At 32.1% G+C, this 24,482-nt stretch overlaps 3 protein-coding genes across 4 annotated transcripts; 2 read left to right on the top strand and 1 right to left on the bottom strand.

The window, feature by feature from the left end:
* Window positions 1-1,177: 1,177 nt before the first annotated feature.
* LOC109163190 lies at window positions 1,178-3,562 on the top strand. 2 transcript variants are annotated; one of them, XM_019311948.1, is made up of 3 exons: window positions 1,178-1,484; window positions 2,059-2,145; window positions 2,232-3,562. In XM_019311948.1, exons 1-3 carry the CDS (start codon window positions 1,346-1,348, stop codon window positions 3,419-3,421), a joined length of 1,416 nt encoding a protein of 471 aa, XP_019167493.1. In that variant the 5' UTR covers window positions 1,178-1,345; the 3' UTR covers window positions 3,422-3,562. The 2 variants fall into 2 exon arrangements, with proteins under 2 accessions (XP_019167493.1, XP_019167492.1); XM_019311947.1 differs by having other exon boundaries at window positions 2,056-2,145.
* Window positions 3,563-7,514: 3,952 nt separating this feature from the next.
* On the bottom strand, window positions 7,515-9,700 carry LOC109163046. Its single transcript, XM_019311768.1, has 3 exons — window positions 9,493-9,700; window positions 8,821-8,910; window positions 7,515-8,704 (listed from the first exon to the last, which is right to left on the bottom strand). Exons 1-3 carry the CDS (start codon window positions 9,626-9,628, stop codon window positions 7,515-7,517), a joined length of 1,416 nt encoding a protein of 471 aa, XP_019167313.1. The 5' UTR covers window positions 9,629-9,700.
* Window positions 9,701-18,800: 9,100 nt separating this feature from the next.
* Window positions 18,801-21,222, top strand: LOC109163045 (protein O-linked-mannose beta-1,4-N-acetylglucosaminyltransferase 2-like). Its single transcript, XM_019311766.1, has 2 exons — window positions 18,801-18,957; window positions 20,075-21,222. Exons 1-2 carry the CDS (start codon window positions 18,801-18,803, stop codon window positions 21,220-21,222), a joined length of 1,305 nt encoding a protein of 434 aa, XP_019167311.1.
* Window positions 21,223-24,482: the final 3,260 nt, after the last annotated feature.

Genomic DNA, 24,482 nt, shown 5'->3' with positions numbered 1-24,482 from the left:
TTATTATATATATATACACCACACTCACTTTGTAGGGTTACCTAAACCATGTTACGAATTTGTGATTTGATGAAAATTTTAGCAATTAGTTGACATGTTCCCATCCTAAGCGGAAAAACATGGCAAGCTAATGATTATATTATATTGTTAATTAAAATTAACAACACCACATAATTTTATGAGATTTTTTTTTTTTTATCATGTCAACACATACTTATGGGAATAATTTTTGTTGAAAAATATTTAAATTTTAAATTATTGTACCAATTATAGGCACAATTGAGAGGAAAAATAATGGATGTGTCACATTTGTTTTTTTTTTTTGTTTGTAAATAAATGAAAAAGGCCGGTGGATATCGGAAAACTAAAAATACAAGCTCAAGTGTTCATTATTAAACGTCACTTAGCTTGGTGATCATAACATTATTATTTTAGAGAATTGGAAGAAGAGAGGCCGGGAGGGTTTGATAGAATCTTCAACCCCTGCCCATAATCTACGGAGTGCCTTGGAATGTGATTAGCCACCTTATTCTATTCTCGAATAGTTTTTTTTTTTTTTTTTTTTTAATAATCATATTCGATTCTTTGGGAAGTGTTTGGAGTGTTGAAGCATTTTTAATGATATAATTAACAGTTTACCCTGTATAATTTGAACACACAAATTATACACTCAGCGAACTTTAACAAAGATAGAACATATATATTAAGGACCGAAAGTATTTAGTTGGAGTACCTTGGAACGTGATTAGCCGCCTTATTATGTTCTCGCATAGTTTCAGGATTTTTTCTTTTTTTGAAATCATATTTGATTCCTTAAAAAGTGTTTGGAGGTTGAAACGTTTTTCGTGATATAACAGTTTACCATGTATAATTTGAACACATAAATTATACACTCGGTAAACTTTAACAAAGATAGAATATATTATTGGACATATATTTATATGAAATTTATTTCCTCAACTGGAATCCACATATATACTTTGACCAAGTTCCAACCTAAATTGTTTGCGAATCCCACCCAAATAGTGCCTAAAAAATGCTAATTTACTCTTAATTTTTTAATAATTAACCTAATTATGAGCAGTGTTATTGTAACGTTTCCCAAATATTTTAACATAAAAACAATACCAAATAATGATTTGTTTCCTTTGCTATAAACAGTGTCCAACTTTTCTCATTTCATGCAATAATATATAATCATTCTACCACCTAACAAGAAATGCTCATCAACAAGAATAATAATCTCTCCACTCTTCTCCTCGATTGATTGTTGACTTTGGAATTTGAGTACGTGAGTGTTAGTTGAATTGGTTTAGAATTGAACCAAGAAAGAAAAACAACAACAATGCAGGATCCTGTTTTAGCTAAAAGTTTTAGTCGAAATGAACGGAAGAGATTTGGGTATGGCGGTTTAGTTCTGATTCTGATCATCATTTTGAGTAGCTGCATGGTTTTCAAGCCTCATCTTCATCCACTCTTCATGAGTAAGTCCTTTTAATTCTTGGAAAATTGATTCATTGTTAATTGCTTCGTTGATTAGCTTCAATTCACACTTCTGGCTTATAGTTGTTGGGCGGAGGCCTAAAGGGCAAGTCCAACACTAGTTGGCTAGGAAATTGTTGGGCAGAGGTCATCTGAAGGGCCAAGTTCAGCACTAGGTGGCTAGGGGATTTTTGGACAGAGGTCTGAAGGGTTAAGTCCAGCATTGGGTGACTAGGAGATTCTTGGGCGGAGGTCTAAAGGGCCAAGTCCAGCACCAGGCTGGTGGTTAGGGGATTGTTGGGCAGAGTACTGAAGGGTCAAGTCCAGCACCAGGCCGATGGTTAGGGGATTGTTGGGGGAGTTCTGAAAGGTTAAGTCCAGCTTTGTGGGGCTAGGAATTCTTGGGCGGAGGCCTGAAGGACCTAGTCCAACAGTTGTTATGTATGTATAAGGAAATAAAATTGTGTTTTTATTACTAATTATACTTTTTTGATATAGTGGTAAACGCTTGATTATGATTTCTGACATAGTGGTAAGTGCCTGATTTAACACTTGCATTGCTTTTTGCTTCAGTTGGGGAAGTGATGAACCTGCAATTATCCATCACTGCAACGACACAGGACTTGCTTGTCCTCAACGACACAACATTTCCCCGCGCAATGGGTAATTATAACACACTAATGATCATCAAATTGTGTTACAATAATGTTTTGATTTTTAATTTGATCTATGGGTTCTTGGTTATGCAGCAAAGGAAGAGAAGGAGGTGAAGCCAATCTGCAACTTGTTGGAAGCTCGGTCTGATTATTGTGAGATGAAAGGGGACATAAGAGTGGTGGGAAATTCATCAACAATATTCCTCGTCACGCATGATGATCTGTCTGGTCGGACTGCCAATAATTCTTGGACCCTCCGGCCATATCCAAGAAAAGACAGCGCCGCCGCAATGGCGCAAGTCAAGAACTGGACAGTAAAATTGGTCCAAGAAACCGCAGAAATCCCCAAATGCGGCGCCTTCCACGGCTACCCGGCGGTGCTGTTCTCCCAGGGAGGCTTCTCCGGCAACCATTTCCACGATTTCACCGATCTTCTAGTCCCCATTTTCGCCGCGTCCCAGCACTTCAACGGCGACGTGCATTTTCTCGCCACAGATTACCGGAAATGGTGGACTGGCAAGTACAGGATGCTGTTGGGCCGCCTGTCCAAACATCAGGTCACCGAAATCGACAACGACAACGTTGTCCAGTGTTTTCCTAGTATGACTGTCGGCCTAAAATGCCACAAGGAATTAGGCATCGACTCCTCAAAGTTCCCAAACAAAGTCTCCATGAAACACTTCAAGACTTTCCTCAGAACCACATTTTCCCTGCCAAGAACCCAATCCATTTCATTGGGCAATGCTGAGGATTCAGGAAGCCCGAGAAGGCCTAGATTGATGATGATATCGAGGAAGAAAACACGGATGGTGATGAACGAGGACGAAGTCCTCGAAATGGCAGAGAAACTAGGCTATGAAGTGGTGAAAGCGGAGGCGAGCATTTCGACCAATCTGTCAACATTTGCAGGGGTGGTGAATTCCTGTGATGTGATGATGGGGGTGCATGGAGCAGGGTTAACAAACATGGTGTTCTTGCCCGACAATGGCGTCGTGATTCAGGTGATTCCATTGGGGGAAATAGATGGTTTTGGGATGAGGGATTTTGGGTACCCTTCTGCAGATTTGAATGTGAAGTATTTGGAGTATAAGATTGGGGTGAATGAGAGTTCTTTGGTGGATAGTTATCCACTTGATGATGCTGTGCTTAAGGATCCACAGTCCATTCATAGGAAGGGATGGACGGCACTTAGATCAATTTACTTGGACCAACAGAATGTAAGGATTGATGTTAACAGGTTTAGAGACACTTTGATTCAAGCTCTTACACTTCTGCAACATTAGAGAGAGCTCTGCTATGATCTTAGGTTCATTGGTAGTACATATTTTTGATAATAATAATAGCCACATAATTGTAATAATGCTCCATCCTTTATCCTCTTTCTCTTATTATATAAAATAATTCTATACAAAATTCTGGTCTATGATTGCTTTTTTTGGGAGTTAATTTCATATGCCAAAGTATTGTGCAATTGTCTTACTAGAGTTTCATCATTCATTTGGAGGCATAAAGAGCTTGTTAAAATGAGATTGGAGGTTTCTGGCTGGTTCAATATGTTTATAGGGAAGCAAAAAGGCTATTGGATGACCATATCTAGATTTTGTCTTTATTTGTTTTATATCCTTCTTATAATGGTATTTCAGTGAGTTCTATTACATGGACTTCTAAATTTTTCTCATCACTTTTACTCATTGACATGACAAACATTGATAGGTTATCTTCGAGTTTATTGCACTTTCAGTCCCACGACTATAGTGGCATTATCAGAATTGACCCACGACTTTCAAACATTGTAATCTCGGTCCATGATTATTGTTTGTTTGTTTGTTTTTGTTTTTTTTTTTTTTTTTTCCAAAAAATGGTCCTTTCGACCTATTTTCTATCAATTTTCCGGCCCATTTTTGTTGGATATGGTTCTTACTCCAGTGAGAAATTAACGGAAAATGGACCGGAATAACCATTTTTGTAAAAAAAAAAAAATAGTCGTGAACCGAGATTGCAAGGTTTGAAAGTCGTGGATCAAGATTAATAATGTCATTATAGTCGTGGGACCAAAAGTGCGATAAATTCGGTTATCTTTATTCTGTAGGTCTTAATAAAGATGTCTACATAAACAATTTGTGTGAGAGAATAATATAAAAAAAAAAAAGAAAATAAATTTTGGGAGTCAAAGTTTCATAGTATTTTTTCGTATTCCACCATTGCCCACGACCAATACGCTATAGGGGTTGCATCTTACCTAACTTTTTTTTTTTTTTTTTTTTTTTTTTGGCAATTGTTTTAGCTTGAGTAATACTAAATGGACTTCCATATGAATCCAAAAAAAAGGGACTTCCATATATTACTTTATTTTTCTACTTCATACTATGTGTCATGTTTTGATTGCCTAATGAAAAGTGGTGGACTATGATTTTGTTCATTATTTTTATTTCATCTAATAAAAATTAAACATTGGGGAGTAGGTGTAGCATCTTTATTCAACAAATTTGGACGAGTACCACTTTAAGTCACTTTTAGAACCATTGTTTCATCTCTATTAAAAAACTAAACCGATAGTTGGATCCGATTACTTTTAACGGATTCCAAGTAATATGTGGACCATAGTCGGCAAAGTATATCGTGCACTAGGGCGCACAACAACGTCGTTTCTATAAGTTGGGGGAGTTGACGCGGTGTCTGTCCGTTCAATCCCGTTACAATTTTATTTTTTTGTGTCTATGTGTATTATGTTAAGAGTTTATGTGTATTATATTAAGAGTTTATGTGTATTATGTTAAGACTAGTTCATGCGTATTATGTTAAGGGTTTATGTATATTATATGTGTAATAGTTTATGTGTATTATGTTAGGAGTTTTTGTATATTCTACTATACAATTCTATACATATAAAACATAAATTTTTTTGGACGCACAATGCATTGTGCACCCTGGTGCACGATATAACGATTGACCATAGTCACCTTTTGCATGATGTTAGTTTTGATACCAGATTGAATCATGTAATCCATCTCAACTAAACACACACACACACACACACACACACACACACACACACACACACACACACATATATATATATATATATATATATATATATATATATATATATTATATGCTAAACAATAAATAATACTTGGAAATTAAAGTAAAGATACTAAAACATAACTTTTAAAACTAAATCAATATTGTAAAAAGGTTATGGTGCAGATCGGTACCATATCTCTCATACAAACTCGAAGTCAAAAAGTGTGAAAATCATATTGACTTTGTATCTAATACCAGAATAAATTTAAAATATTTACCGTTCATTTTGGGTGGTATCATCATATATATATATATAAGAGTCGTAGTGACTAATTACTCCGTAGTAAATTTGTAGTGAAAATAATACGTTATTATACTCCGGCTGTAGCCTCCCTGGGCCATAATCTCCCCAGTTGTGCAATTTCTGGGTTATACGTTGACTTCTACAGGTTTAGGTGGTTATACATTGACTTCAATTCTACATTTCTGGGAACATTATATTGCATGCCCTTTTGGCCTTTTCTACGGAAATTCATTCTTAGAAGGAATAATATATACATACATGCTATGATTAGATTATCCTTTCTAATACTTAATTGTAATTAATTTGACATAAAGAATTTTCAATTATTAGTTCAACATCATATTTTATCATTTTCCAAATTTTTTATCATTCTATTTGACAAATTATATAGTTTAGGGGTATTTACACCTCATAACAAATCATAAGTGTTGGAATGTCAAACTTAAGAGTTTACTTCAATTCTTTATCCTAACACATGATTGCATACTAATACAAAATTGACCAAAATAGTGTTTGTTGTAGAACAGACATGTATACCACAAATATGTAATTAATGTTGTGAGAAACTAATTTTTCTTTGGGTGTTCGAGTTTCCTACTCATACTTATGTAAACAAAATGTAATTAACGTCAAAATTTTATGGATTTGTTATAAACAAAGGCCACACTTAAACATGATTAAGGATCATTATAAAATAAAAATGCTTTTAATTTATGTTGATAAAAAATTAAAAATTATAAATAATTATGAAGAGTTAAATTTTTTATTCTTGTTGTTTTTTTTTTAACAATTAATAATTTAAAATTTTGTATTAAAAGTACATGCGACTTAAGTTTGTTCAAATAAAAGAAATTAACATTAGCTGTCCAATTTTTTTTTTTTATTAATGTTAAGTTTATGATAAACTAATACTCCGAAGTAACATGCATTTTATTAATAAAAAATATAAAAAGTGTTAATTGTTAAAAAAAAATATTATAGACCAAAATACTTTAGAAATTTTAAAATTTATTTGTCATTATTAAATTTTTATCAACATAAATTTAAAAAGTTTTACATATCAAATTATTCTGAATTTTATGGAACTTTTTTTTTAAAAAAATACAAATGAAATGTTCTACAATTCTCAGTTTATAATGCTCTTTAATTAATTCTTGCAACTAAAATACTAAGGTGAGTACTTGGTAGGGTACGGTGGTAATGGGTGGCCTTATTTACGTAATAGGTGAAAAAGTTCAAATCTCATTATCATTACAATCAAGTATTGTCCAATTCTTTATTTTTGACATGTTAATATAATATATTAGTGATGTAATTAATTAATTTTAAATACTAATAACATAATGTATAAGTTGACATGCCAACATTAAATTGCTAATATGGCATTGATGATGCTAATGTCTTGTCAATAATTATGTTAACATGACACTTGAGGCGATTTTAATTATTTGTACAATATTTTAAGAGTTCTACTACATGCAATTTCAAATTATACTCCCTCATTTGCATTCCCTGAGGTGGCAAATTAAGATGGATTATTTTCATCATATGGGTCCACAGAAAAATGTCTACATCAAAAATATGTGAGAGGGAGTACAAATTGGGAGTATAAAATGGAAGTACACCAAGTATTTTCCATTTGTATGTAATCAGCTAATAACTAATTTACTAAACATCTTTTTACAATCAACTAATGCTATCAACTTGTCAAACTAATTAACTCAATCAGCTAACAACTATTTACCAATTAAACCCCAAAATGTATATGGTCATCTAATACCCTCTTTGCTTCCCTATAAACATATTGAATCAGCCAGAAACCTTCAATCTCATTTTAACAAGCTCTTTATGTCTCCAATCTCATTTTAACAATACTTTGAAAGATGAAATTAACTCCCAAAAAAAGCAATTACAAACCAAAATTTTGTATAGAATTATTTTATATAATAAGAGAAAGAGGATAAAGGAGCATTATTACAATTATGTGACTATTATTATTATCAAAAATATGTACTACCAATGAATCTAAGATCATATCTGAGCTCTCTCTAATGTTGCAGAAGTGTAAGAGCTTGAACTAAAGTGGCTCTAAACCTGTTAACATCAATCCTCACATTTTGTTGGTCCAAGTAAATTGATCTAAGTACCGTCCATCCCTTCCTATGAATGGACTGTGGATCCTTAAACACAGCATCATCAAGTGGATAACTATCCACCAAAGAACTCTCATTCACCCCAATCTTATACTCCAAATACTTCACATTCAAATATGCAGAAGGGTACCCAAAATCCCTCATCCCAAAACCATCTATTTCCCCCAATGGGATCACCTGAATCACGACGCCATTATCGGGCAAGAACACCATGTTTGTTAGCCCTGCTCCATGCACCCCCATCAGCACATCACAGGAATTCACCACCCCTGCAAATGTTGACAGATTGGTCGAAATGCTCGCCTCCGCTTTCACCACTTCATAGCCTAGTTTCTCTGCCATTTCGAGGACTTCGTCCTCGTTCATCACCATCCGTGTTTTCTTCCTCGATATCATCATCAATCTAGGCCTTCTCGGGCTTCCTGAATCCTCAGCATTGCCCAATGAAATGGATTGGGTTCTTGGCAAGGAAAATGTGGTTCTGAGGAAAGTCTTGAAGTGTTTCATGGAGACTTTGTTTGGGAACTTTGAGGAGTCGATGCCTAACTCCTTGTGGCATTTTAGGCCGACAGTGATACTAGGAAAACACTGGACAACGTTGTCGTTGTCGATTTCGGTGACCTGATGTTTGGACAGGCGGCCCAACAGCATCCTGTACTTGCCAGTCCACCATTTCCGGTAATCTGTGGCGAGAAAATGCACGTCGCCGTTGAAGTGCTGGGACGCGGCGAAAATGGGGACTAAAAGATCGGTGAAATCGTGGAAATGGTTGCCGGAGAAGCCTCCCTGGGAGAATAGCACTGCCGGGTAGCCATGGAAGGCGCCGCATTTGGGGATTTCTGCGGTTTCTTGGACCAATTTTACTGTCCAGTTCTTGACTTGCGCCATTGCGGCGGCGCTGTCTTTTCTTGGATATGGCCGGAGGGTCCAAGAAGAATTGGCAGTCCGACCAGACAGATCATCATGCGTGACGAGGAATATTTTTGATGAATTTCCCACCACTCTTATGTCCCCTTTCATCTCACAATAATCAGATCGAGCTTCCAACAAATTGCAGATTGGCTTCACCTCCTTTTCTTCCTTTGCTGCACAGTACAACCAAGAACCCATACTTCAAAATTCAAATTAAAAATCAAATTCACACCCCACAAAACATTATCGTAACACAATTTGATGATGAACATTAGTGTGTTATAATTACCCATTGCGCGGGGAAATGTTGTGTCGTTGAGGACAAGCAAGTCCTGCGTCGTTGCAGTGATGGATAATTGCAGGTTCATCACTTCCCCAACTGAAGCAACAAAAAAAAAAAAAAGAGCAATACAAGTGTTAAATCAGGCGCTTACCACTATGTCAGAAATCACTTGTTAGAATCGAGGGTTTACCATTGTAACAAAAAGTATAACTAATAGTGAAAACACAACTTTATTTCTTTATACCTACATAACAAGTGTTGGACTTGGCTCTTTGGGCCTAAGTTTAAGAATTCCTAACCACCCGGTGCTGGAATTGATCCTTCCAAACTCCGCCCAACAATCCCCTAACTACTGTTGGACTAAATTGACCCTTCATAACTCTGCTCAACAATTCCCTAACCACCCGGTGTTGGACTTGGCCATTTATACCTCTGTCCAAGAATCTCCTAGTCACTCGGGTGGTGGACTTAACTTTTTAGACATATGTCAAAGAATTCCCTAATCCCTGATAAAAAACTTGGCCCTTCAGACTTGCGCCCGACAATCTCTTAGCTAACTAGTGCCTGGACTTAACCCTTTAGGCTTCCGCCCAACAAGTATGAGCCAGAAGTGAATTGAAGCTCATCAACGAAGCAATTAACAATGAATCAATTTTTCAAGAATTAAAAAGGACTTACTCATGAAGAGTGGATGAAGATGAGGCTTGAAAACCATGCAGCTCAAAATGATGATCAGAATCAGAACTAAACCTCCATACCCAAATCTCTTTCGTTCATTTCGACTAAAACTTTTAGCTAAAACAGGATCCTGCATTGTTGTTTTTCTTTCTAGTTCTAATCCAATTCAACTAACACCCACACAAATTCCAAAGTCAACAATGAAGGAGAAGAATTTCGATGCTGGTATGTTAGGGAAAAGATTCTCAAGAAGTCAATATGACAGTTGTGTCTATTTTAAATAATTTTTTAATGGGTCTTTTGTTTATCTTCTACTTTATGTTGATGATATGCTCATTGCTTCCCTTAATATATTTCTTGTTGATAAGTTGAAGTCTTAACTAAGAAATGAATTTGAGATAAAAGACCTTGGTGCAACAAAGAAGATTTTTGGCATGGAGATACTCATGGATCGTTAAACTGGTAAACTTTATCTATCCCAGAAAAAGCATGTTGAGAATGTGCTTGATCAATTCAATATGTCAAATTGCATGTAAGCCTATGTCTACTCCACTTGGTGTACATTTTAAGTTATCTTCTAATGTCGGATTTTGGGCTGTGCCAGCTTTGCAACAGCACTGAGCCTCAAATTTTAGAGGGTCGTCCAATATTTAATTTTTACCTAGCTAGTTAAGAAATTAAAAAAAAAAAAATGTTATTAATCTTAAAAGACTACATGGAGGAATGGTAGAAATGTGTGTTTATTGTATTTCATCTTCGAGATTTGAGCTTCAAATCTTGCTTATACCTCTTTTAGTAGGGCCTCATTTATTTACAAGAACGGAGCCATAAAAATCTAAAAATCGACCCTGGTCTGATGTTTATGTGGCCCCAACGCTGGAAAAATGAATTCTACGGTACCAAAATGGTACTTCCTCTTTGTGCTTGGTTTTATATCGGAATTCTTCTATATCTAGTTATCTACTAACATTGTGAATTTTGATTATGGTGGTGATCTTGACAGACGTCAATCGCTTTCCAATTATATGTTCACTTTTTGTAAATGTGCAATTAGTTGGAAAGCTACACTTCAATCTATTGTTGCATTATCTACGATTGAGGCAGAATATATTGCAGCAACAGAGGGTGTCAAAAAAGCTACTTGGCTACGAGATTTGGTTATGGAACTTGGTGTTTCATAGGGTCAAACTATTACATCTACCTCCTTTTTCTCCTCATTCATCTTCTCAATTAGCAATTTCCTATTTTGTCATTTTTATATTTTTCCTATTATTTTTTTTTATAATTCTTAATTGTTCAATTATTCGCTTCTGATATATTCCTAATGATATATTCCTAACAAGGGGAAACTGGATCACCCAAAGAAAAACTAATTTCTCACAACATTAATTACATATTTGTGGTATACATGTCTGTCCTACAACAAACGCCTATTTTGGCAATTTTGTATTAGTATTCAATCATGTGTTAGGACTAAAGAATTATTGAAGGAAACTCTTTGACATTGCAACACTTGTAACTTAAAGATTTATTATGAGGTGTAAATAACACTAAACCATAAACCATATAAAAATTTTGGAAACTGATAAAATATGATCTGGAACTAATAATTTAAAATTATTTATGTCAAATTAATTACAATTAACTATTAGAAAGGAGAATCTAATCATATATTATTCCTTCAATTCTAAGAATGAATTTCCGTAGAAAAGGGCATGCAATGTTCCCAGAAATGTAGAAGTCAATGTATAACTAAACCACCAAACCTTTAGTCGTGAGCAATGGTGGAGTACAAAAAATACTATTGACTCCCAAAATCTACTCACATTTTACTTTCTCAGACAAATTTTTAATGTAGATATCTTTATTAAGACCTACAGAATGAAGATAAACCTATCAATGTTTGACATACATATCAGGGAGTAAAAGTGACAAGAGAGTAGAGTTTGGGAGTCCATGTAGTAAAACTCAATGCAATACTATTATTAGAAGGATATCAAACAAATAAAGACAAACCTTGTTTGGTAAATAGTTAGTCTATCGACCAATTTTGAATTGTTTGACCACTATTAGCTATTTGACTTGGTTAAACAAGTAATATGCGTGTTTGATTAATTAGCTTTTTATAACAGCTTATTTCTCTAAAATACAAAAATTTAAAAAGCTGCTCAAAGCAATTTTTTTGAGCTTTGTGAGAAAGTCATTTTATATTGAGTTCTACTACATGCACTCCCAAATTATACTCCCTCATGACCTCATTTGTACTCCCTGAGGTGGCAAATTAGGATTGATTATTTTCATCATGTGGGTCCACAAAAAAATGTCTACATAAAAAATATGTGAGAGGGAGTACAAATTAGGAGTATAAAATAGAAGTACACCAAGTATTTTCCATATTTTAAAGTATAAGAACTAAAAATTGAACAAAATTAAAATATGAAAACTATATTGAATAAAATCTTAATAGTATAGGAACCTCATCGGTAGTTTTACTTTTTTTTTTTTTTTTTTTTTAATGCTACTGACTCTATTACAATGTACGCTATTTGATAATACTAAACAATATTTTGACAATTTGAAATGGGTTAATAAGCAAGGAGTAGATGGAGAAATTAAATACTAAGTAAACACTAATTAAAACACTTAGCTCTTAATTAACCATTGTTATATTATGGATCATAGTTCACCTTGCATTGTAGATCTTAGTCCAAAAAATATGTGTTTATAGTTAACATATTATTTGCCTTCATTTAACATATTATGTGTATATAAATAAATCGAAAGCACATAATTTGTTGCGTGTAAATACATAATTGGTCAAATAGTTAGCCTATAGGCCAATTTTGGCTTATTTAACCACTATTGGCTCTTTAACTTGGTTAAAAAATCAATATAAGTGTTTTGTTAATTAGTTTTTTTAACTCCAAAATGCTAAAATTCAAAAAGCTACTCAAAGCAATTTTTCAATTAGCTTTTTGAAAAAAGAATTTATACCATACAGCCATCAACTAACAGTTAATTTACCAAACATTTTTCTACCATCAACTATGTTATCGATCAACTAGTAATACCTTCTAATTAACTCAATCAGCTAACAACTAACAACTATTTACCAAACAAGGCCAATATATTGTTAGCATATTATGTGTCTGTAGTTAACATATCATGTGTCTTAAATATATTCACATACACATAATTTATTTACTCTAGACAAATAATATGATAATTGCATATACATAATTTGAATGTCATTTCGCACTAAGGTTTACAATGCAAAGTAGACTATGATCCATAGTATAATTTCGACTTCAATAAGTAGCAATATTCTGTATACAAATTCATGGTGAAATTAATATAGGGTTTATTTTATTCAAAAAAATATAGGGTTTATTTATTTATAATAATTTTGGCACCCTTACCCTTTTCTAATCTAATTGCATGACCTGTGGCAAATTATGCCCTGGACCCTTGTCCACAATGCATTGTGGACACGAGTCCAAAACGACGTTGTTTTTAAGAAAAACGTGTCATTTCAGTTAAAAAAAAATTGATTTTGTCTCGCCGTTAACGGCGTTAACGACGTTATTCGTTTGTGTCATTATGAATGTACAGTTACGGGATTATGAATGTACAGTTATGGCATTATGAATGTACAGTAATGACATTATGAATGTAAGTTATAAAATTATAAACACAGAATTCTGACATTATTAACTTACAATTATGAACATATTGTAATAAAATTATGAACATAGAGCTCTAAAATTGTGAACATGGAGTTTCGAAAATTATGATTTTACAGTTATTGAATTATGAATGTACAGTTACGGAATTATGAATGTACAATTATGCAATTATGAATGTACAGTTATGCAATTATGAATATACAGTTATGGAATTATGAACACAGAGCTCTGACATTATGAACTTACAATATGAACATATAGTGATAAAATTGTGAACATAGAGCTCTAAAATTGTAAACATAGAGCTTCGAAAAATTATGAAGTTACAGTTATTGAATTATGAAGGTACAGTTACGGAATTATGAATGTACAGTTATTGAATTATGAACATAGAGCTCTGACATTATAAACTTACAATTATGAACATATAGTAATAAAATTATGAACATATACTCTTATAACGAATCTGAAATTAAAAAAAAAAAAAAAAAAAAAAAAAAAAAAAGATGTTACCCGTGTCCAGCATATGACCTGTAATCCCCAACTTCTCGTGGATCACTCTTTGGATAAAGCATTCAAGCCCAATGCACCTTCATTCGGTTGGGAACTTGGGACATATAGTTTCAATGGGTACTTTTTAATTAATTAAATTCTTGATAAAGTAATTAAATTCTATAAAACGTTTTTGTTGGGAACAATTTTGTTTATTCAAAAATTATATATTCCAATAATAAATATAGGGAAAAGGGTCAAATATACCCTCAAACTATTGCTCAAAAGTCAATTAGGCCTTCCAACTTTTTTAAGAAGCAATTACACCTCTTAATAATGTATTTTGATGCAATGAAGCCCAAATACAGGTAAATGACCTGCTATCCCAGGTCATTACAAATCCGGCGACATTCCGGTATATTTTCAGGCAAAAAAGTGACCGGCGACAGAGACCCCTCCCGGAGAAGGCGTGATCTTCAACAGCAAACATCAAGCTCCGAAGCAATTAACTCTGCAAAACATTAATTAAAGCGCCTGCAATGGCTTCAAGTTGCCTTCAAAAGGCTCCAAGATCTTCAAAGTACCTACAAAAAGGCTTCAAGTTGCTTCAAGATCTTTAAAACCTGCAAAAAAATGCCTTTAATTCTTCAAGATCTTCAAATGCCTTCAAAAGAGCTCTCAAATCTTCAAGTCTTCAAGTTGTTAAGCGTTCTGCAATGCCTTCAAGCTCTCAAGTCTTCAAATTGTTCTCAATGTATTTAAGGTGTGATTTGAAGAATGGAATTGAGGCTCTATTTATAGTGAAGTTTGTAACTAAAATCCCTCAACAAACTCCACTAATTTTTATTAAATTAAATTAATTAATTATCTACTAAAATGAACCTTGCCAAAATCAAGTCTAGGTTCATTATTCTATCATCTAATTCAAATTCAAATTAAATTAAATTATAATTATCTAATTCAAATATAATAAAATCATATTATATTTAAATTATAATTATAATTATAATTCAATTATGAAATGAGCTTGGACCAATTAATTACTTAATTCAATAGCCCAAATCAAATTTACTTGGACTAATGATCAATCCTGAAATTAGGCTCGATAATAATTTAATCGGTCCACTTGTCGCCTTCAAATTTTCTGTGTCTACAAGTACATACAGATTTATACTAAATGAGTAAATGGATCCACATTCCATCCACTTTAAGTGGATATACGAATTTGATGGGAGCAAATTTTGCAGATTTGGTGAATTTGAGCAGATTTGCTGGATTCTTACTCACCCCTAATAACAAGGGATCAAAATCAACAAAATTAATTTTAGTATGTTATCTTTACATAATCATGGATTTAAATAAAACAAAATAATATAATTTACATAATACAATTATTTAAATTGGAAAATATAATAAATTTTTTGTTTAATATGCTATATATGTAATATGATTTTTTTTTGAAATATTTATGATTCTTTACAAGGTTGTATATGTTCTATGCTACGTAATATGATCAGTTAAACAATTAGTTATAAAACTTTTTATTAAATAAAAATGTTTAAATTAGAAAAAAAAAAATTTCAAGAATTTTCTATTATAGGACAAATATGTCCTTGTTATTAACTTGCTGATAATGAGAAGTTAATAAAATTTTCACTAATAAATTGATTAAATAGGAGGAAAAAAAAATCAAAATCATGCACTAATAGTAAAAGTTTTTGGGAATAAGGTTCAAATTGGCCACTGAACGTAACCTGAAAATGCAATTAGGTCACTGAACGAAAAAAAAAGTGCAATTAGGCCATTGAACACTCAAAAAATGTGCAATTAGGCCACTGAACTCTCCAAACGTATGTAATTTTACCGGATAGCATGTTACCATTAATTTTAGCATGTTACCTGCTTACGTGGCAGCTTAGTTGGCATTTTTAATAATTTTTAATAATAAATTTTATAAAAAATTAAATAAAAAATAAAATAAAGTCGTTTTTATTTTTTAAAAAAAAATTTTAATAAAAAGTTATTATTAAAATTTATTAAAAATTAATTAAAATTTATTAAAAATGCCAACTCAGCTGCCACATAAGCAGATAACCTGCTAAAATTGAGGGTAACCTGCTATCAGGTGAAATTGCACATTTTTGGAGTGTTCAGTGGCCTAATTGCACTTTTTTTTTTTGTTCAGTGGCCTAATTGCATTTTCAGGTTACGTTCAGTGACCAATTTGAACCTTATTCCAAGTTTTTGAAATTGTGCGTCATGAGTGGCAATGCGAGTATACTCATGGGATCTAAAATTTTATATACATAACAAAATTAGGGTGTGTTTGAAAACCTGATAAATGACTTTTAAAAAATATTTTTTGGAAAATGAGTCACTTTTCAGAAAACATTTTCCTTTTCCGTGTTTGGTTGCATTTCAAAAAATTGTCTTTTAGTGTGTTTGGATCATTTTCCAAAAAATAAGCAGAACTGTATTAAAAAAATCAATATTATTTATAAAAAATTAAAAAATAAAAAGAGAAATGCTTTCATAAAAAATAAACTGGTTTCCGACTTCAGAAACCATAAAAACTTTTGGTTTCCAACAGAAACTAGTAAATGGTTTTCGTTAGTAAAACTGGTTTCGATCTGGTTCTCGACGGAAACCAACGAAGAAGATGGAGAACATGAAAAGTTGCGTTGGATTTTCCGGAAAATGACTTCTCTTAGAAGTCATTTTCCGGAAAAAAAAAATGGACTTGTTTTCTCTTTGACTAGAGATCAATTTTTGTTGACCATCATTCTCCCCGACTAAACAATAGAAACCCGAAAAATGGTTTCTAGAAATCATTTTTCGGATATTTCAAAACACAACCTTACTTGGCATTATTTTTTTCTATACTATCACAACCTATTGAAGCACAAAGAGTCAACAGCGCCACCATTGAGGCTTGACCTTATAACCTCCCATATGAGAAAGTCACTACATGTCATCTTTTTTTTTTTTTTTTTTTTTTCTCCCATATGAGAAAGTGACTACATGTCATCTTTTTTTTTTTTTTTTTTCTTTTGATGTAAACCAGGTCCACCCGGTTCGCTCCGAGAGGCACAGAAGCTGGCTCAAAAAGAATCGTCACTTGTGGAAATCGAACCCAGGATATCCCGAAATTCTCCCCCACAAAAAGAGCTCATTTGCCACTTAAACTACACTATTGGGCTCACTACATGTCATCTAAACACAAAGTGCTTGTCAATTATACACAACATATATGATGCGGAGTATTTTACATTATATTAAGTACATGCATGGCTGCGTATTTTACAAAATTACCAAAATTATGAAATAATTAAATAGTTAATTTCCTATAACACGACGCATATCTTTGTCTAGAATTAATTAGTTAATTTTGTATGATATAATTGATATTATTTTTCACTGATATTTTTATTTGCTTTTTTTTGAACTGTCAAATTAATGTTACGTTTTCTGAATTAATTAGTTAGTTTCCAATAATAGGATTAATTGTTCTATGTATCTCTTTATATTATGCACTAATGCACGTACAATTAAGTAGCTAGTTTCCTATAATAAGATTGATTCATCTACTCTGATATTTTTAGAATCCTCAATATAATATTAATCTTTTCAGAAATCTCGAGATTATTGAGGTTAGTTTATGTTGACCTCTAAATTGAAGCCTGCAAGTTGAGACGTTGAAGTTGACCTCACCACTCATTTTGATTCCAGGAATCAAACCAGGTTTGACTTTTTTTTTTTCATTCAGGTATGCGTGGGGAATATGTTATGTTTGATTCCTTGGTAATTGATACGGAGTAATTCCCATTATTTCTTCCGTACAGTGAAAAAATAAATAAATAAAGCTTCACTAAACGATAAAAATATTTTCACTATTCAACATTCTATTAATTTAATGAGTCCTTTAATTCAGTAATATCAATGCGTGATTCAAGGTGGTAGAAACATATCGGAAAAGCAGTATTTTCTTGCCTGGTGAAGCTTAGCTCAATATGGTTCAAGTCTTCAAGAATTACCCTAAAATCTTGTTACAGCGACATGGTGGAGGTGCCCTTGAGAATTTGTATCACATTTTGTCCTTGACGATTAACATTTTCAAATTAGGTACATGACTATTCAATTTGTATCACAATTGGTTCTATCGTTAAATTTTCTAACCAAGTCACTAATGACGACTAATTTATTTAATTTTTATTTAAAAATTAATTTAATAATTTTTAAATTATTTTTTTTTTTTAAAAAAGGCCAGCCATCCTCACCCTCCTCCTTCGTCTCTGGCGAAGACGAAGGAAGAAATGAGGGCTCCCTTCCTCCTTCGTCTCTAGCGGAGACAAAGGAGGAAAGATGAGGAGGAGGGGGGGAGGGGGGGTGGCCTTCGTTTTTTATTTTTATTTTTATTTTTATTTTTAAGTTTTTTTTCTTAATTTAAAAATTTTTAAAATAATTTTTAAAATAAAAATTAAATAAATTAAACCGGTGATTTGACCGAAAAATTTAACGGCAGGACCAAATGTGGTACAAATTGAATGGTCACACACTTAATTTGAAAATGTTAATATTTAAGGATTAAAATTGATACATATATTATAGTCGAGGGACTAAAAATGATATTTTCTCAAGACAAATTAAACTTCCTTAATTCACTCTTCTTTAACCATTTAATTTGTTCCTCTTGTAAATCAACCGTCATAATTTCTTAGAGCATCCCCATCTATGCATTTTGGGTAGGTTTTTTAGAAAAGTAAACTTATGTGGAGGAGAGAAGGTGAGGAGAGAGGTAAAAAAAAAAAAAAAAAAAAAAAAAAAAAAAAAAAAATCCTTTCCTCCCTGCACTTGTTTTTTGGCAGACTTGTGGGACCCACCAAAATCACTTATTTTCGGCCCTCATCGCGTGAAGTGCACCCCAGTGCCCGACTATAATGACGCTTTTTTTTTTTTTTTTTTGGTTTTCAATTTTTTTTTTCCTTTTTCTTTTCCCTCATATCTTCTCTTTCCTAATCATACATGCAAAAACTCCTCAAAAACTACAACAATTGAGGATTCTCTGATCTAGTATTTATTGGTTTCATCTATATATCAGTGTCAGTTTTTTGCAGAAGCCTAGCAGTAGTAATGGAGATGCAGAATGGGTGGAAGTATGAGGCGATTGTGGCAAGAAGTTTTAGCAGGCAAGACAGAAAGACAATGGGATGGTGTGCTACTCTAATTGCCATCTTCATCCTCATTTTCACCTTCTGCATTTTCTACATCACTCCTAACAATCATCTTTGTATGTCCTTATTTACCATCATCCCACTCTCTACTTGCATCCAATATTGTGACACAAATTGTTTATATAGTATTTAATACAGGAAAAATTATATTTTTATCCTCCAGTTATATCCGTGGCACAGACTTAGTCTCTGAGTTATATATGTGGTCATATTTAACCCCTAAGTTATGTACAAAGTAACAATTTACTCCATTCAAGACCAGATTTTATTAACCACTTTATTAAGTGACATAATTGTTATAAAAACAGTCCCGAGTGAACTAAAATCGTCACTTTGAACATAAGTTAGGGGTTAAAAAGGGTCACACATATAATACTGGGGTTAAATATGTACCACGGGTAAAATTGAAGGACAAAAGTGTTTATATTCCCCAAAAATTTCCCGCCTTATTATTCCAGGGACCATGGTCTACACAATTGGTAGATCATAAATAAAAAGTACATTTTTAATATATTAAAAATACATTATTTGTGTACATAAAGTACATTATTTAAGTACTGAAAGTACATTATTTTGTATACTATTAAATAATGTACATTCAATACACAAATAATAATGTACTTAAATAGGGAAAATAGCATTTATATCCGTGGTACAGGTCTCAGAGTTATATGTGTGACCATTTTAACCCCTAAAAAGTTATGCATGGAGTGACGATTTTAGTCCTGAAATGACCAAATTAGTCACTTTAGGACTAAATTCGCCACTTGATGCATAAAAGAGAGTTATATGTGTGACCATCTTTAACCCTTAAGTTATGCATGGAGTGACAATTTTAGTCTTGAAAGGACCAAATTAGTCACTTTAGGACTAAAATCGCCACTTGATGCATAAAAGATGGTGGTTACACATATAACTCAAGACTAAATTTATACACGGTATAACTGAAGTACCATGGTCCACATAAAAATTTGTCGAAAATCTAATGAACTTAATTTTTTTTTTTTTTGAATGCTACTAGCTCTATTAGAGTTTCATATGTCTCCCTGAAGTTCAAACTCATAACCTCCCATATGAGAGTCCAACCCTAGTGGCATTAGACCATAAGGTCTTGGCTCTGACGAACCTAATTAATGTAGTGAAGTTGAGTAATCAAAATGTAATCTTTTTCAGGTTTCTTTAGAGATGAACCAAAACCAATTTGTGATCTGAAGCAGGAAAGATCAGAAACCTGCGAGGCGAGTGGCGACATAAGAGTTATCATCGGCAACTCATCCACCATTTTTGTCGTTTCCGACCTACATATTACCTCGTCGTGGACCATAAGACCCTACGCTCGAAAACGCGACCAATACGCATTGAAGAGGGTTCGAAACCTGACCATCGCGGAAGTGCCGCACCATTCCGACCAACGCATCCTCCCACGTTGCACCACAAACTACGATGTCCCGGCCGTCGTTTTCTCCACCGGAGGCTTCGCCGGAAACCTCTTCCACGACTTCACCGACCTCATCATCCCTCTCTACCTAACGTCCCGGGAGTTCGAGGGAGAAGTCCAGTTTCTGGTCACCGACAAAAGTCAAAGTTGGGTCGACAAGTTTAAGGAAGTGTTGCAAAGGTTGTCGAGATACGAAATCATCGACCTCGACGGCCGGGAAAAAGACGGCGAAAACGCCGTCCTTTGTTTTCCAAGTATCCTCGTCGGTTTAAAAGCCAACAAGGAGTTCAGCATCAACCCCTCTTCAGATCACATTTCCATGAAAAACTTCACTGCGTTCTTGAGAAACGCTTACAACCTGAAAAGGGACAATATTATCGCAAACGAGAAATTGCAGCCGCCGCCGCCGCCGCGGCTACTCGTGATAGCGAGGAACAAAACCAGGCGGCTGTTGAACGCCGGCGAGGTTTCGGCCATGGCGGAAGACCTAGGCTTTGAGGTTGTCGTACAAGAAACAGACGGGAATATGAGCAGAGTGTCGAGATTGGTGAACGGTTTCGACGTGATGGTGGGGGTGCACGGGGCGGGGCTATCGAACATGGTGTTCTTGCCGGAAAACGCAGTGGTGGTGCAGATCGTGGGGCTGGGGATGAATTGGGTGGCGAGGAATGACTTTGAACTGCCTTCAATGGACATGGGATTGAGGTACTTAGAATACAAAGTTGGTGAGAATGAGAGTAGTTTGAAGAACTCTAGCTCCATTGCTTTCAAAGGGTGGATAGCTTATACTCTTGCGTACTTAATTGGGCAGGATTTTATGGTTGATGTGAATAGGTTTAGAGGGACTCTGTTGAAAGCACTAGAGCTTTTGCATCCTGCTTAAAAAATTATCATTCTACCGTTCTTGTGATTATTATATTATTACTAGTATTTGCGCCCGTGCGATGCACGGAATAGATTTGTTGTAATATATTAAGAATATTTAGATTGATATATAATTATTGAAATTAGAACATCAAATATTATATAGTGCAATTGAAGATGTGATTCTAATCATTTATGTGTTTTGATGTTATCATTGCTTGAATTTGAGCAAATAATTGCTCAAATTAATAGCTAATATGTAGATATACGCATGCGGTGCTGTAATTTTGGAAATTTTATTTATCATCGTTTAGTATTTTTTTTTATAAATTTGGCAAATGTGCTCGTTCTCTAGCAACCCAGTTATAGCAATGAATTGCTATCTTAATTCATTTGTATATATGGAAGATATTTTTTTTTGTCTAGATATATAGCAATTTTGTCATTTAAAAAAATATAATATCACCGATTGTATTTACACATTATTGAAACCTCTTTGTAGACGACATTGGTAGTGCCAACACAATTTTGTCCATCCTCGTCTAGAGCTAACACCTTCCGTCCATCAGGACATGTTACTCGGTTGAAAATATATAGTGGTAGAATATTACTCAATTAATGATCCTTTTATATTTTTAGTCAATTATTAATATCATATTCATTTTCAACCAATTGTTCTTTTTTATTTTCATTCAATTAGAATATCAGATTCATTTTCAGCCAATTATTCTTTTTATTATTTTCAGTCAATTAGAATATTAAATGCAGTGATATTTTTACCTAATTTTCATTCAATTTTTAATTGATGATTTAGATATTATTATTGGAATATTTTTGTTTCATTTTTAATTTACATTTACTATTGTTTAAAATATGCATTTACTATTGATGTTGTAGAATACTATTATTAAAATATTTTCGTTTAATTTTCAATTTCTGCTTCATTTTTAATTATAATTCAATGATCTGACCATTTGTTTTTTTTAGTCAATTATGGATCATTAATATCAATTTTCTTTTATATTTTCAGTCAATTAGTCAATTAGAATATAGATGCAGTGATATTTTTACTATTGATAATGTAGACTATTATTATTGAAATATTTCCTTTTCATTTTTAATTTTTCTTTACTTGATGATGTAGAATATTATTATTGAAATATTTCCGTTCCATTTTTAATTTTCATTCTATTGTTTGAAAGTGTGAAACATTTATGATATAATTGTGATTTGATTTATTCTATTGTGTAATATTATTGTCAAAAATTAAAATGCAATAATTTGACAGTTTCTTTTTCCATTTTATTCAATTATGGATAATTTTTTTATTTTCAGTCAATTATTAATATTCATTTCATTTTCCAATGTATTATAATTATTAGTCAATTATACTAAAAGTGCGTTTGAAAATCCAAAAAAAAAAATGTAAGTATAATTTATTTTGTGCTAATAATGTTATACCTTAAGTATAAAAATATGTATATAGATTATCATAAAAATTACACAAAAGAAAGTGATGAGAATTACCATAAATAATTATTAAGCAATAATATTAATTATTAATTATTAAGACGTGCATAATTTATTTTGTACTAATATATATAATATTATTAGTACAAAATCAATTATACTTTATAATATTATAAGGTATAATATTATGACACGTATAATTGATATTGTACTAATAATATTATACCTTTTATATATATATATATATATATATATATATATATATATATATATATATCACCATAAAAGTATTATAATAGTTACACAGAATAGAATGATAATCCATTGTGTACCAATAATATTACACCTTTTAAATATAAAATAAAAATATTAGGCAATTCTGTTAATAAATAATTAATATTTTGATACATTAATTTTAGCTAGGAAATAATTAGGATGGAAATAATTATAATAAAATATTATGCAATATCAATGTCATCGAGAATATCAATGTCATGAAAATGAATTTTTGAGATCCAATTTTCAGTCTTGGGATCACTCATCCAAAAACATCCCTCTCCATGGCTTTCCCCTGACTTGCACCGCCCTCCCTCCTCTAATTTTCGGTGTGTTTTCTTTTCCATTAAGACACTTTTATATTTTCAATTAATTAATAATATCAGTTTCTTTTTTTAATTTACATTTAATATTGTTTGAGTGAGAATTTTACAAAGGATGATTTTTTTAATTTTTTAATAGTATAGATAGATTTAAATTTTAATTGTAAATAACATAAATAATTAGTATTAACATTATTATTGTTGTTATTATATACATATTAAATTTTAATTGTAAATAATATTTGTATCCAATAATAATAATAATATGGGTTTGATAGAAAGTAAAGTACGTAATGAAAACATTATTATTATTATTATTATTATTATTATTATTATTATTATTATTATTATTATTATTATGGTAATAACATCACGGTGAATATTTGTTGTTGACTAAAATGGGGTAACCATGTGATAATTGTCAAAATACCATATTACTCATTAGTCAATATAAACAAATATAGGTACTCAATATAAATACCATATTATGCAATATTATCAATTAATAGGTTTTACTTAATTTCCATTATACATTTGCTTATCAAATAAGATTTATTAATTATTCGACAAATAAAATATTTAATTAATTGGGTAAAAAAGTTTAGGCAAAAAATGAAGTAGGGGGATTTTTCATATATATATATATATATATATATATATATATATATATATTCATTAATATTAATATTCAAGAATTCAGATTCATTTCATTTTTATTTTTTAATCAATTATTAATATTCATTTCATTTTGTGCCTTTTAGTCAGTTTCAAAACATTTTAATTTTCAATCGATTATTAATAGTCATTTCCTATTTCAATTGGCATAAATTCTGTGTCGTTTTTATTCTCAGTTAATAATTATTTTTGTAATATTCTTTTAAATATTATTATTTCACCTATGAACATGCAAGTGTGGGTAAATGAATATTCAAAAGAATGTAAACCCATTAAATCTTTCAATTTAAACAAAATACATAAATTTAAAATTAAAATTTAAAATATAAAATCTATATGCTTATTCATGCAGTTTACTGAATATGTTTATTACTAATTAATTATTTTACCAATTGTATTATAAAATACCATACATATTATTACCAAATATGCTATTATGTTATTATCTAATTAATATTTTTTTGTACACGATTTTACAAATAGAATATTTAATTAATTGACTACAAAAATTTGAGCAAAAAAAAAAATGAAATAG

Source organism: Ipomoea nil, unplaced genomic scaffold (genome assembly GCF_001879475.1).
Source record: "Ipomoea nil cultivar Tokyo-kokei standard unplaced genomic scaffold, Asagao_1.1 scaffold2975, whole genome shotgun sequence".
Taxonomy (NCBI): Eukaryota; Viridiplantae; Streptophyta; class Magnoliopsida; order Solanales; family Convolvulaceae; genus Ipomoea; species Ipomoea nil.
This window is presented reverse-complemented; position numbering and strand designations above follow the sequence as displayed.